Consider the following 15,867-nt stretch of genomic DNA (forward strand, 5'->3'; position numbering starts at 1 on the left):
TTATTGTTATTAATATTATTATTTGTTCGAATTAGTCAACCTGGCTGATTATCAGAACCGATATTTAGCATTTCTCTGATTGTCTGTAGCTTTTTTTTTTACCGATTCCCACATTTTAATTTCATGTAAAAATGTGTAACTTTAGCTTCCATGCAACCACCTCTACAGACTTTGTATAAAAAGACATAAAAATTCTGCAATGGCACTTTGTTACGGCTATTTTGTGTGCAAATCTAACTTATAGATGCTCAAAAAATCAGGTTTTGCTGCAGTGCCTCATAAACTGACGGCACCATTTAAAGTGGCCACGCCTTTAATCATGCAAGATTTTAAGTCTTTAAAATACAATTTAAACATGTGAGTCCTATAAAAATTCCCCATCACACATGCTGTCATGAATGTAAAAGCTAGCCATAGCAGGCTGTAAATGCTGCAAAGTTGGACCTTTTAACACGGAGGTTTGTTGGGATTGACTCACTTTTGGAGCCTCAAGAGGTTCGTTTGAGGAACTGCAGTTTTTTTGCACTTAGTTTTTTCAGTCCTAGCTACTTCTGTCTGCAATCTGAAGAATGAACACTACAAGCACTCTCTTAGTTAAATAAATAAATAACATTTCGACAAAATTCTCTATTGGAGTTTGTGTTTTCTACATTTTGACACCAAGATTTTTATTTTTTTCTGCCTCTTACTGCCCCGCTGTTGAAGTTCTTTTCTTTCTCTTTCCTGCTTTGGTTTGTAGAAGCACAAAAATACTCAAATTAACACTCAAGCTTTGTTAGTGACTGAAATGACAGAATGAGGCCATTCAAAACCCCATTATATTTATTTTTAATTGCGTTTATCATACCTGTGCTGCTCGTTTTATATAGAACAAATATTCTAAAATGCCATCATGTCAGGAATTCTGCTTTTCAAACATTTCTTAATTTAAAAACTAATCTCTGAGCAGTTTTCATCGTTACTTGGAGCATTAACTGTCAGCCTCCAGGCTCCTGCATTAGTAAAACCATCTATAACTGATTACAAAACACTCCACCGTAGTTAGAATTGGACAATTACAATAAAATCAGAGCCTATAATGTCATTTTTTAAAACTTTTTGCCACAACAATGGGTCAGTTCCTGTAAAATACTAGGAAAAATTCATCTTTTCAGTTCCATAAATCACAGTGGCACATATAAATACACAGCCGAGGTCGTAAACGACTCCACTCAGTCACTTAAAGGTTAAACTGATTTCTGTAAGAACAAGTAGGTCAGCCTCACTAATAATCCAGAAAAAAAATTGATAAATTAATGTTGGACGACTGGATCTGAAGCGGACATTTGCAAGGTAACGTTAATACCAGAAGGAATTACTGTGAACAGAAGATTTACCTCCTGCAAGCCGGATCACATCTTTTTCACTCATGTTTCTGCTTTTGGAACATTTATTTGTTCCATTCGAAATTGTAAATATTGAATTGAGTTTATTACTATATTTTTATGCGTTTTAATCTGCTCTCTTCTGTTTGTCAGCATTGTTTCACATCCTGAGGTTTCAGTGAAGTTTCTGATTCTGGCTTTGTTCAGGTTCTGCTGTCTCAGAGCGAACGTTAATGTCTCCTGGGATATCGATGCTGACAGGCTACTGTGGCCTTTTTCCTTTTTTTAATTCCACATGTACATTCACTTTTGCCATTTTTGATGGAGTAAATCAATCTAACAGCAGCTCGTCAGTCTCTTTTGTGGAAGAATGCATCAGTATTAATCTCTTTCTTCACATTTTCTGTTTTTCACTTTGTTAAAAATTATTTTGCGTCCCTTTTGCAGAGATATTGTATCTTTGTGTGTCTAAAAGGTGGTTAATTCTGTGTTTTTGTGTTCATTTGTGTCTGCTTTCATCAGTTTTGAACTCCTTCCAGTCATTTTGAGTGAATTTTTCATTGTTTTGTGTCTTCCTGTGGTCGTTTTGTGTCACTTCCTGCTGTTTTTCTGCATCTTTGTAGATATTTATGTCTCTTTTTTGGCTGTTTAGAAGCTCTCAGTATTTGTTTAAAGTCATTTTGTGGGTCTTTTCTGTTTGCATTGATTTCACATCTGTTTGTGTTCATTTTGCGTCTCTCTCAGTTTTAAACTCTTTCTGGTCATTTTGTGTCTTTTTTCAACTCTCTTTTATAGTTTTGTGCCCAAGACGAGGTTTGCTTTGAATCAGCATCTGTTTGTGTTCATTCTGTGTCTCTTTCTGCTCTTTTTCTGTGTATTTGTGGTTGTTTAAACTTTGTTAAAAGATGCTGACGGCTGCAACCAGACAAAATGAAACGGTCCACAGTGGTCCAGCGATTACTGGGGCCTGTCAATTATTTTTTGCAGCTTTGCCAGATGCCTCATTTTGGAGTTATATAGTTGTTATTGTTTTTATTGCAAGGAGATGTGTGTGGTTTTTACCTTTGTGACATGATCTTGTAGGCGTCTGGAAGATAGCAGTTGATGTTCTCCATCTGGAAGGGGTCGGCGTCGCAGATTTTGTCGTCCGTCCGGCCGTAGTTGGCACTTTCGATCATGATGACATCACTTCCCGGACAGCGCAGATCGATGGGGTAGCCCTCGCAGGACAGCTCTCTCCGTACTAAGCCAAATGGCAGGGCGGCTCGGCTGAAGCCTGAGGGAGAACAGACGCAGAAAGAGCTCTGTCAGTGCAAATCGAAGGGAGACGTGCGGCTGCAGAGGGAAGAAGCTTTGAATGGCACAAAGACATCACGCACAAAGAAACGCTTCTTCATGCATGCTCTGTGTTATTTTATTCAAAAGAGCGTAAATCATGAATCTGTATAAAAAGGAGAAACCGGCTGCACCGACATATATCAGTATATTGAGCGGACATTTCAGATCTGGACCGCACCAGGGAGCTAATGGTGTTAGTATGTCATCCCCGTGCCTTAACTGGTCCTGAAAAAAAATCGATAATTGTCATTAAAGTCTAGTTTGTCGGCTTAAATGTCTGGAGCCTCGTACCCTCTGGTGACCGCCGACTTCAGCGCACTGACACAACACCGATAGCGGAAATTTAGCAGCTGGTATGACAGTAAAAACATCATTTTGTGTTTTGTATTTAATGTATTTTTGTAACTGTCACACTGCTGTTTCATTTCAGTATCAGAGCACACTGTCATCCTGGGTTGCCCATCACTCAGGGACTATCGGACAAATATTTTTGACACAATATCAGAAATAACTGGATTGAGCCCGACCCTCTAACAGCACTGCAATAAACTAAAACAAAAAAAGATGTAACTGCCTCCATCACTTATTCAGCCAGATGTTTAGTTTTGCTACGGTGGAAGTCCTCTGCCCCCCGTGCCATGCGCTCTGGATTCAGGACATTTTAAGTTGAATAAAATTGAAAAAGTCAGACATGCACTCATATGTAATCTATAAACAGATTTCTCGTAATGTGGGCTCCATTCTTTTGTTACGTCAAACGACTCCATTTCCCTGCAGTTCCAGAATGACAAACACTTTCACATGTTCTTGGTGGACTAACATTATTAAAAAACAGACTAACAGATTTGAAATACATTTTCAGTGAAGGTCAGAAATGACACAAGGACCAAGTGATTAGATTTTGGCAGTGATGCGGCTTACAGTCTGGATCCACGCATTTGTTAAATGTTTCTGTATCATTGCGAGATAGCGGCACGGCGTCACTGTAACCATGACAACAAGTGAACACTGCATGATTGTGATCCTACTACAAATCCACTACTGCAGACTTATCAGGATTTATCCGTTGGAAACGATCCAAGGAACAACTGATTAAACTGTGGGGGTGTTTCTGAGTCCCATCAATTCCTGCTGCCTGCTACATATTTAAGTCACGTGATTTGGTACCCGTACATAACGTACACATGCAGAATAATAATAATTCTCACTCTGGTGGTGGTAAGCTACATTTGTAGCCACAGCTGCCCTGGGGCAGACTGACAGAAGCGTGGCTGCTTTGGCAACGCTACATTTCCGCTAAAATCATCCTCGGTGGGTCTTTAAATGAACATGTTCTATGTTGCCGTGATTTCTGATCATCAATAACTAATAAACAAATGCTGCATTTCTGACATGTGGGGGAATGAGCAGCCTTGGAGGAGGACTGCGCTCTCTGAGTGCTTTTCTAGTTAAATTTGTATTTATTCTTTATGTATTTATGAAGAGGAATTGGATCTATGGGACCATTGCCATACAGCTGGATGGTGTACTGTAAGAGACGATACTTCTGATCTGGTTGATATGTAAACTTCTCTTATTTAGGTTTATTTGGTCATTTTTTTGTTTGTTTGTTTTTTATTTTTGTTGCATATGTATATGTGTTTATGAATGCGCACACACTGAATGCCTCCGTCTGTATTACTTCTGCCAAAAATCTTGCTAAAGTAAGAATTTTGTAACTGTTGGCTTATCTGAAAACCCAATAAACAGAGTGTACTTTAAAAAAAACACACACACACTGTCATCACAGACTCTGTCGCTGGAGACTTGTGGTTTCACTCGAGATGCTCGTTTTTCCATCCGAAACGAAGAAGAAGAACAAGCACGACAACATGAGTGTAATTTAATCCACTTTGCAGCACTGACAACCGAAGGGGGGCGGGAGAAGAGAAAAAAAAAGAAAAAAATGGAAATCAATATTGTGGCTCTGCAAATATGAACAATGCCAAAAGCCATAGTTAAACTAAAAGTGAACTGCATGCTTAACTAAACCCAAATCTGCTCTTCAGGTCAGAGTTTTCTACAGCTTTGGGATGTCACATTGTAATGGGGAGCTTAAAAAGATCTCCAGCTGCTCCTCTGTGGACTAAACCACTGGCGGCGCTGAATAATAACTGGTGTCGCTGCACCAAGTGGCGACTTTGTCACCTCTTCAAGGCCTTAAACAGCAGCCAAACTCAGCCGATGCCTCCGAAGGTTTAGCAGGAAGTAGGACTGAGCCATAAGTGCTCATGATGATTTCTTTTTCCTTTCCCCCTCCGTGAGACGCAGCAGTTTACTTAAAGACGTCGGACTAAATTGGCAAAGAAAGGCTGAGTTCATTTTGCCCCTATTGAATGCTTCATCAATTAACTACCAATACAATTATCTTTGTCTGATTAAATGCTAAGCTACAGTGGCAGGGGATTAGCATTCTGCATTGTGCTCCTCGCCGGGAAACGCTGCTGTGGTCTTTTACAAAGGAAGATAAATGTCAGTTTGTATTGCCTGATCCTCCGTTTGTGCGCCAATCAGGTGAAAATCCTTCTTCTGAGGAGAACTGGGGGTAAACAAAGGATATATGTGTGAGGAGAAGGGCAGCCTTTCTAACCTCTTTTATTTGGTTGGCAGCAAACGATCACCGGGGAAGGATCCTTTTGTCTCCACGAGTGAGAGATTATTTTTGTGTAAGTTTTTTTTACAATCTCTAATAAAATCTCACCCAGAACACCCTCTAAACGAAGCAGCAACCTCAGATCAAATGTACATCGGTACCTGTTGAAAGTCTAATCTGCACATGTTAAAGACTACAAATGATCTTTTAGCTCATTTTGAGGAGAAGAAGAAGAAGAAGAAGAAGAAGAAGCCGGAAGCCGTGTTTTTCTGGTGACGTCACTGTGTTGTTTCAGCTGAGCCGCAGAAGAAGAAGCTGTCTGTTAGCATTAACATTAGCATCGTTAAAAAGCAAAGTTATTAATAGTTTTATAAGTAAAAGTAAACTTAATATTTTTACTTTTTAGCAGTAACATTAGCATGACTAACGTTAATGCTAAAAAGCAAACTTATGCTAAAGCTTAATGCTAGTGGTAATATATAAAAGTAAACTTATTAAAAGTAAACTTATTACTTTTAGAAAGTTTAAATTTGACATTATGCTAAAAGGTAAACTTCTTAGCACCTCTAATGTTAATGCTATGAGGTAAACTTGTGCTAATGCTTAATGCTAAAAAATAAATGTATTAAAAGTAAATTTATTATTTTTAATAAGTTTGCTTGTAACTCTATGCTGCAAAGTGATCTTATTATTTTCTAGCATTAAGGCTAGCATCACAAATCTTAATGCTAAAAAGAAAACTTATGCTAATTCTTAATGCTAATGGTAATGCTAAAAAGTAATCTTAATAATAGCAAACATTACTTTTAATGTTTATTTTTAACATTATGCTAAAAGGTAAACTTATTAGTATTACTAATGTTAATGCTAAAAAGTAAACTTAATAGCATCACTAATGTTAATGCTAATAAAAAATAAACTAATGCTAGTGTTTAATGCTAATGTTATTGCTAAAAAGTAAACTTATACTAATGCTACAAAGTTAATAATAGCAAACATTACTTTTGATAAATTTACTTTTTAGCATTAGCACCGCTACTGTTAATGCTAAAAAGTAAATTTCAGCTAATGCCTAATACTAATGTTAATGCTAAAAAGTACACGTATTAGCATTGCTAATGTTAATGCAAATGCTAATGCTAACAAGTAAACTTACGCTAATGCTTAACGCTAATGGTATTGCTGAAAAGTGAACTTATTACTTTTAATAAGTTGACTTTTTATTATTACCATTAGCATCTTTCACTACAGATCCCTATGAAAATGTTAGCTATGAATGTTTAAAGCATTCAAAAATGTATAAAGAATTTTAGGTCAACATTTTAACCTAAAACTTGTTTTACATATTGTCTAACAAGTGTTTTTTCATTATGTTTTAAGGCTGTACAGTTTGATTTACTTTCTTGTGTGACCAATAGATGTTAGGGCTTTCAAACACGATGGACTTCAGCTCTATTTCTTCTTTTCTTTTTTCTTTTTCTCTCTCTGGAGCCAAAAAGAAACGCTTAAGGTGATAAACAATTTATCAGAGATGTTGGCTTGAGAGAAAAAGCCCAAGTGGAAAAAGTGAAAACACAGCATGTTAGGAACAAGACTTGACAGCCAATCTGGAGTTCATGTCAAAGCACTCCAGCAGAGCTTCACCGAAACACTGAAATCCTGCGTTTAGCGAGCGAACGGACAGTCAAACATCACTCAGCGCCACGTTACCATCCTTCACACACAAATCAGGATGTGATCATGGCAGCTGTGTAATGGAGACTTGTCTGTTGCTTCTCTCTCCAGGTGTCTCATCACAAAAAAAAATAAAAAGACAACTTTCATATTTTCCACATCTGGTACACCTGAGAAGCATAAAAACTTTTCTATAATTCATGAGAGTGTTGTCTGTATCTCGACATAAGCAGAAGGAAAACGACGCTATGACTCACCAGTGCAGAGCTGGTCTATGTCAAACACTTAATCTAATCCTGCAATACGTTCTGTACATCATAAAAGCCTATACTGCGGAAAATACTGCAATATTTTACCAGCTGTGTCTCCAAAAGCTGCTGTAATAGAACAGAAAATACTCATCTCATAAAAACTGTCACCTCTTAGAATAAAATACAGTTTCTTATATTTTGTTTTTTGGCTTTCTAAAGTTTATGTGTAAAAACAACATAATTACCTTTAACATGGTTGTTCTACAGTTTAAAAACTAGTAAAATACTGTTTCGAGTCTTAATTTTATTTAATGTGTATTTTTATGGCTTTTATAAGTTTAATCAAGTACATGTGTACATGTGCAAAAACTAATTAAAATACTTATGAATACAGTCCAATAAAAAAAGACCAACAATCAGGCACAATACTGCAAAAAAGAGTCACTATTAGTTGGATTTCATTATAGAATTTCAAGTATAAAATGTTAAAATACAGTTGAAAAACCAGTAATTCTGTTTCAAACTGCAAGAATCCTCTATTAATTATTCATATCAGATTAAAATGAATGGTATTACTTTAGAAAAAATACAAGGAAATTACATACAAATATGGTTAATTATTATAATACAATTATTATTCATACTGCACAAAAGTGCCACTATTAATTGGTGTTGTATTATATAATTTGTTGGTCTATGAGCTGGTCTATGTCAAACACTTAATCTGATATTACAATATGTTATGTATATTGTAAAGGTCTATACTGCTAAAAAAAAATACTGCAATATTTCAGCAACTGTGTCTCCAAAGCTGAGTAGAATATAACCATCTAATAAAGAAACACACATTTTCAATAATAAAAATACCATTTCTAGCCTTAAATGTACTTAATGTGTAGTTTCTGGGTTCTTTTAAAGTTTAAGTACATTTGTATGAGTAAAAACAACAAAATTACCTCTAATATGGTTGAATTCTATCATGGCCATGTATTTTCTGTTAATTTTAGATCATTTTATGTGTAATATGAATATGAACTTCACATAAAATACACGTCCATCTAAACAATTAACTTAATTTCCGTTGGAAAAATGTAGTAAACACGCATAATTAGAGTTATAAGATAAATCTATGATTATAGCTACAATAATAATCCTGTAAAATGAGTTTTTACCTATAACTGAACATTAAAAGATTGCATTTATTTATGTTACCTTGCTTTGGATTTATTAAATTCAGTCAATTTTTTTTGCTAATTGACATTTTTATGGATTTTAAAAATGCATTTTTTTAAAACTCAGATTTTTTTTTACAGTCTTGTATATTTTCTTCGTCCAATACTCGTCACTAGAGCTCGTTTATCCAGAGCTGTGCTGAGACTGGACCAGGCTGAGCTTGTCTTACTATAAAGGTCACATTGACTGGGAGCCGATCAATCGTTCATCTATAGGTGGGGTACATTAACTCGCTCTGTTCCACTCTGAGCTGCTTTCTGGCCGTTTCTTCGACCTCCGGGTCTGATCTCCAGATCCACGACCCCGCCGTGTTCCGGGAACGCTGCTAAAACACTTAAATCACTCCGTGGAGCCTTCCCCATCTCTGGTTTTATGATTTAGAGCAGTCAGTCTCTCTGCGCTTAAATAGAAAAACAGAAGCCGCGGCAACGAGGAGATAAATGTCGGCTCAAGGAATCCTGAAACACACCGGCAACTTCTGCTGATGACAGGCTCTGTAATAATGGGATGTTTTCGTGTTCGGATTTCTGGCTCGCCGTCCTCTCGGCGCGCTTTATTGTGCAACATGGTTTGAAAGCGTGGCCGAAAAAACCTTCAAAAGCCTCAGTGCATTGATCAGGCCCGAGGCTGAACTACTTTCTCACCCTGGTGTCAGATGGTGTTTTTGGTTCATGTGGAGATGAGTGACACGGTCGGATCGATACAGGAACAAGCAGCAATCCAGCAAACAAAGTTCAACGATTCTTTATTCAAATGTCGACGATTAAGCCTCTCGTCTGATTATTATTTCATTTAGGTTCATCTTGTTGCACTTTTATTTGAGATTTCTCAGAAAATACGACCTTTTGACAAACAAATTTCACAAATGTGGTGGTGTGTGCCAGCAAAAATTCTATTTTTACCTCGAAATTGGGCATTATTGGCCAAAAGAGTTTAAAAACACAGTTTATACGACTATACTGACATGTGGTTGTTGCTTTAGTTCTTTTATACTGTACTGTAACTACAAAAATGATTAATTATTGGTCATTATTGGATAAAAAGCTAAAAAAAATAGTTTCTTCTGCTACTTTGACATCTGTTGCTAAGGATTTTTTATATGGTAGACTGCAGCATTTCTATAGCAGACAAATCTTCCTTGTCTGCAAAAAATCCTTTATATAACGTTTATATAACGTTTTTTTGCTGAAATTCTTTTATGTTGTACATTGCAACATTTTTATATCAAATATATAACCCCTTTGTAGTGGTTCATGCCAGCAAAATTAAAATTTTAACTACAAAATGTATAAATTATTGGTCATTATTGGATAAAAAGCCAAAGAAAAATAGTTTTCGCTGCTATTCTGACATCAGTTTGTTGCTTAGGGTCTTTTATATTGTACATGGCAAAAATCTCATTTATAACTGCAACAATTCTGAATTATTGGTCAAAAATCTAAAATACCTTACCCTGCCATGCTGACCTCTGGTCTCTTTCTACAGCTCTGCAGTTCTTTTATATTCTTTATATTCTTTCAAATTGTTCAATACAACATTTCTTTAACTACATCACATAAATCCTTTATATGGTAGTGTGTGCCAATAAAAATTCCTTTTTTAACTACAAAAATTATAAATTATTGGTCATTATTGGCCAGAAAGTTGAGGAAAAAAATGTTTCTCCTGCTTTTCTGACATCTGTTTGTTGCTTAGGATCTTTTATGTGGTCAACTGCAGCATTTCCACATCAAATAAATCCTCTTTGTCTGCTTCCAGACACACAATATGAAAAAACAAAAACACCATCGATCACGCGTCGCAATTACAGCAGAATAATGCGATCACAGTGGATCTAACATAAACACATCCAATGCTCACTGTCTCACTTAACTAAATAATGTGATTATTCAAATGAGCCTGAAAAGTAATCATTATTTTGCTCATAGGGTTATTAGCATAATTATTCAGGGAATGCATGCTATGAAAATTATTTACTTTCCATATGGTGACAGTAAAACATGTCAGGAATAACAATACGGAGCGAGGGTTCAAATACTGACGGCATCAAGCATCCACTGAGGGTTTCTTTTGCTTAATGATCTCCTCCTCCTAGAAAAAGCTCAACGGTTAATTGGAGCAGCACAAAGCACTTGTTGCTGTGTTTCCTGGACCTTTTTTTTCTGTTTTACCTCTGAGCTTTTTTACAAAGAGGCTGCTGAGGCAACAAAATGGCGCCACGCATCGTGCACTCGGATCCCAAAAAAAAAAACCACGACCACGAGGCTGCAGCTTTTCCACTGAATTAGCTCTGGTTCTCCGACTACAGTAGGTCTATTCACCACCGCTGGAACCTTTGTGCCAGCGTCGAGCAGAACCGTTTTAATCGAGGCTGCGGCATCGACTGCACATCTGCCGAGTATACGTGACACTGATGTCGTCACGCTTCGCATTCAGGATCGAGGAAAACCTGCGATTTCTCGGTTCTAGCTGGGAAGATTTTTTGTCGAAATGCTCCGAACGGGTCAAAATTAAAGCGGAGTGGAACCAGGTCCATGCAGGAGGAGTTTTTAGTTGTGTGTGTGTTTTTTTTTTTGCATTTTATTGCTCCGTTTCACAGGTAAAACACACTTCAGACATCTTAAAATATCAGATCATAAGCTTTGATGTATTTCCACTCTGCCATAGTGCATCCAAAGCTACTCAAGGACTGGAAGGAAAAAACTGCACAATATCTCGATTCGAACAGTCACTGCAAGAGCTTTAACATAGTCATGCAAATTAACTCAAACACACCAAGCTACAAGTTTTCTTACTGCTTGATGTAAAAACAAGGAACCAAAAGCACTGTTTTCACTTTTCACGACGAATCTACAAGACAAGTCTGTCTGATTAGGCATCATGTCTTCAGATTTCAGGGTTCTTCTGTTTTTTTCCACTTCATTTGCAAAGAAGCTGAATTTGTTGGCATGCAGGCTCCACATGTGCAATGAAAATGAGAATGTGGTTGAAATATTTCCATGCACCTGTGTTCTTCTTTCAGAAAAAGATAGCTATCTGTCTGCAGAGAATTGCAGTTGTTGCTACTACATGATTCAACGCGGCTAATTTGACCGTTTAAATCAGCAGCACAATGTTCTGATCTGAAGCAAAAAACGATTTTAGAAGTGTGTGTGCCAGTGTTGTATGGTATGAGAAAGGCTAATTTTAAATTATTTTTATTTCCAGTTCAGATGCACTACAATAAAAAAAAAAATCAACCAACTCCCTTTAGAATGATAGATTCTTTTTAAACATAGTCATCTTTTAAAAATTCACATCATAGAAAAACTAAATGTCAGGTTTTACGACCAATCAAAAAGCTAAAGGATCTTTTTTTTTTATTTTCTGCACTAATTAAACAGCAGGAAGCAAAGGATCAAGGCATAGTCACTAAGATATAACATGAAAAGCTCCATCTGGTGGCCATGGCAACCTTGTGCGCTGCTCCAACCCTTATTATGGGCTGTTGACACCGTTTCCAATCACCTACGACCTCCACCAGAACCAGAGCAGTTCTTCGTCCTCAGCTACGTAGAAGACACTGAACTGAGTCAACTTGCAGCTGAAACCTTAAAAACGCTGCAGATTTTCATTTATTTCATTTTTATTCATCAACAAACAAACATTAGAACTCGTTGTCTACTTAAAAAAAGAAAAAACTGGAGTCAGTGAACCTCTGACTTGTGCTTATTGGAAATGTTGTTCCAACATGCCAGTAATTGACTTTGATTGGTGCACAGGACCTCTATTTTCATGGGTTATAGCACTTTATTACTCCAATGACAAACCTCTATTTAAGGCTTCCCAGGCTGCCGTTTACTGCCATATGTAACCTTTGCAATGACATTAGGCCCATAAAGAATTCGCGGCTGAAGAACTATGAGAAACCCCCATATGTAGGCCGGAGCCATTATGCACCATCTCTTTGGCGCTGTAATGTTTTAATTCATTTTTTCTCTCACAGATGAGCCAAATCAATTGGAAAGTGACCATCTGGTCGGATGTGAGTGTCGCTGAAGCAGAGGTAATGAACAAAATGTCTTCCTATTTCACAGAAACGAGGAGTCATTAGGATCTTCTTCAGCCATGTGGAGACGTCCAGCATGTCGAAACAAGACTCAACGTACGAGTCTACGCGTCCACACAAGCATGTTCAATCTGGCCAACAAACTCATTCCTCCATCCATGGCAGGAAATGATTTAACTATTGCCGAGCTCTGATTACTGAGAATAAATGACAGAGGAACTACTTTGCTCTTCATCTGCACCCAGTAAATGGTTTTCATATTAACGTGACTCTTCGCGGGTCTTTCCAGAACTGGAGGACATTTTACGTCCCACCAAATCAAATGTCAAATAATCCATGAGCAAAATATGAAAACATGCACTTGTTGTGTAAATGTACTTTACTTCCTGAGATCAAATCCAAACAATCTTGGAGAAAAGAATGTTTGAGAATATTTTTAACCCTTAGATGCTCCAGTGGTTGGACCCTACACTCTTCCATAAGTGGGTCCAAAATGACCTGCATAAGAATCAATGTGTTTTTATACCATTTTTCTCATTTTAGTTAAGAATAATCACTTGTATTATTGTTTGTATTATATTTTTGTCCACACAAGAATGATTTCATGATTGAAATATGTTTATTTTTCACTTCATAACAGACTTTGAACATTTTGATAATTGAAAAAAGAAGAATATTACACAAAATGGCAATAGAATAATGTCAATGTTCATTTTGTTGACATTTTTCTACTCTTTTCCACCAAGTTTGTCGATCACCTCTTGTATGATATTACCAGAGATAAAGAGCTTGGGGTAGTGATGTAAATATTACAATTTCTTTCAAAGAATTAAAGGTTTGAGTAACACCTGGAATATGGAATGATAAAAAGATCCTGGAAGAAAACGACCTCACTGGGTTATTTCTGATCCACTTCCGCATCTTCAGTTCAATTCAATTTTATTTCTCTAGCACCAATTACAATTCAAAGATGCTTGCTATACAGCGCCCATATGCCTGACCTCCCAGAGCAAGCCCTAAGAAATCATCATCTAAGGGTTAAACAGGCCAGCAAACTTATGCCTCCATCGATGTAATGAAATGATTTAACTATTGCTCTGATTATGGAGAATGAACAACAGAGGAACTATTCTGCTCTCCGTCTGCATCCAGTAAATGGTTTTCGTATTAAACTGACTCTTTGTAGCTTGAGTTACACATGCTTCCACAGTGAGTCCAGGGGCAAAGCAGAGGCGATCAAAAGGCCCATTCAGCCCCTCACGCTGCCATCATTGTGCCCCGAGCACAAAAGAGGTCTCCAGATTATTTTGATGTGAAACCAGATAATTTTTCTGTCCAGAGCCAATGAGAAGTGTGACAGGGACGCCGCCGATGCTTGTCGTCTACCGTTAGCGCGGCCCTTTGATTAGCCTCGCTGTTCTGACTGGAGCTAAACAGCTGCTTGTAAATGAGCTAGCATCTCCGCTCGGCCCCGCCATTATTCTGCGCTCCCGAGCCGACAAGGTCGCTTGCTGGGGGGATTTTGGGTGAAAGAAAAGTGTGGCCTATAGCATTAGCTTGGAGCCACGGGAGACGCAGCTTGAGTCCTCCAGGTTCTGCTAACCCCCTCCTCCATCCTATCTGTGCTACAAGCAAAGGAAGTCTGTGCAGGAAAAGAAACCTTTAAGTCAAGACTCTTCCCACAGTGCTGATTCTATAATCCAGAGATATCCTTTACAACAGCATGTATTCTTAAGAAGTCAGGTCCACGCAGGGGAGGAGAAGAAAGAAAATATTGCATATATCCTGCAAACAGCGGGGTTGGAGCTCCACCGCTGGCTCTGTGTGGCCATTGTAAAGAGGAATTAAAACTTCTGGCATGACAGATATTCAACATTCTTTTGAGTTTCTGCATGGTAACTTTAACTCAACACTGCTCCTATTTTTTTGTGTGTTTTATTTTTATTTTTTTCCACTTTGCACGTGTTGAAATCTGACGTTGTTTTTGGGCAAACGGCACTTTACATCCACGGATTATTAACCAAGTTGACAACTGACGCGAAAACTATGACGCGTGCGACACAGAATACACCGCCCTGACATCTTAGCTCATATTTATATCCCAGATTATCCTCTGTAGGGGGAACAAAACATTGATTTTTCTATTCTTATTTCATCAATGCATCAGCACGATACCACAGCGCCCGAGGAATCCGCACAAAGCCACAGTGCTCGTGTTTAACAGAAGAGAGGCCATTCTATTATATATTATATATTATTTTCTCTCTACATCTATATATATTCAGATATTACATTATGTGGTGTTGAAATATGTGGAATACCGGTTTGAAATCTACTTGTGCAGAGAGAGAGAGAGAGAGAGAGAGAGAGAGAGGCAGACGGGAACAGAGAGAGATACTGGAAGAAGATGAGGCAAAGAGCAGCAGGAGAATGAGCATCCCAACCTCATTTGTATTCTACACCATCCAGTTCACTCCAGTTCATTTACATCTCCGCTACTTCCATAGCAACAGCAGGGGGGCTATCAGGAGCATCTTTGATATAGGTACATGACTCTGAAAAAGATCTTGTCATTTCTCTCTGAATAGACGCAGTGAAAAAAAAAACGAAAGCCATTTTTTTTTCTCCCTTTTTTTGGTTTAGCCGGGCCTCTTTAAACAGAAATTTACCCTGTCAGAGACTTTTTTTCTCCCCCATTTAGTTTATTCCTCATCTCCAAACCAGCACTTGTAGACACATAAGCCGGCACAGGAAATGCCATCATTGCACAAGAAAAGAAATACGATCCGGCAGCTTACACTACCAGACAATTTTACTGTCTTCCGACAAAACACGGACACTTGGAAAGACTAGCAGCCAAGGAAAGGTTTATAGTTTTATGTGTTTTTTTTCCTTTTCTTTTCTAATCCATAAGAATTCGAACAAATACGAGGCATCAAGTGTTGCTGCCAGACAAAATGAGAAAGCTCTGGCAGCAGCAGGAAAAACACGGCCTCATCAAATTCCATGTACACTTGTATGTAAATCAACCTTTAGGCCTAATTAAGCTCTATGGGGCTCATCAAGGTCATAAATCCCCTTTTTTCATAATGCATTATTGACTTCACATCATCTGCACATGTCGGCTGACTGCACTCACACAAGCACACAGTGTCATCTCACTCTCTAATATCGGATAGCCGTGGGCCAGGCGCTGGCTGGCTGTGTGTGTGTGTGTGTGTGTGTGTGTGTGTGTGTGTGTGTGTGTGTGTGTGTGTGTGTGTGTGTGTGTGTGTGTGTGTGTGTGTGTGAGAAGCAGAATAAAATAAAAGAGGGAGTGTTTTTTAG

General features: G+C 37.9%; 1 protein-coding gene across 30 annotated transcripts in view; it reads right to left on the bottom strand.

The window, feature by feature from the left end:
- Positions 1-15,867, bottom strand: part of adgrl2a (adhesion G protein-coupled receptor L2a) — a 148,202-nt gene that overhangs the window by 82,620 nt on the left and 49,715 nt on the right. For all 30 annotated transcript variants that reach the window (XM_051946603.1, XM_051946587.1, XM_051946589.1 and 27 more), the window contains exon 3: positions 2,427-2,640. In XM_051946603.1, coding sequence (XP_051802563.1) covers positions 2,427-2,640 — 214 coding nt within the window. The remainder of the gene's footprint in view (positions 1-2,426; positions 2,641-15,867) is intronic.

The sequence above is a fragment of the Acanthochromis polyacanthus genome, chromosome 4 (assembly GCF_021347895.1).
Source record: "Acanthochromis polyacanthus isolate Apoly-LR-REF ecotype Palm Island chromosome 4, KAUST_Apoly_ChrSc, whole genome shotgun sequence".
NCBI classification, from domain to species: Eukaryota; Metazoa; Chordata; class Actinopteri; family Pomacentridae; genus Acanthochromis; species Acanthochromis polyacanthus.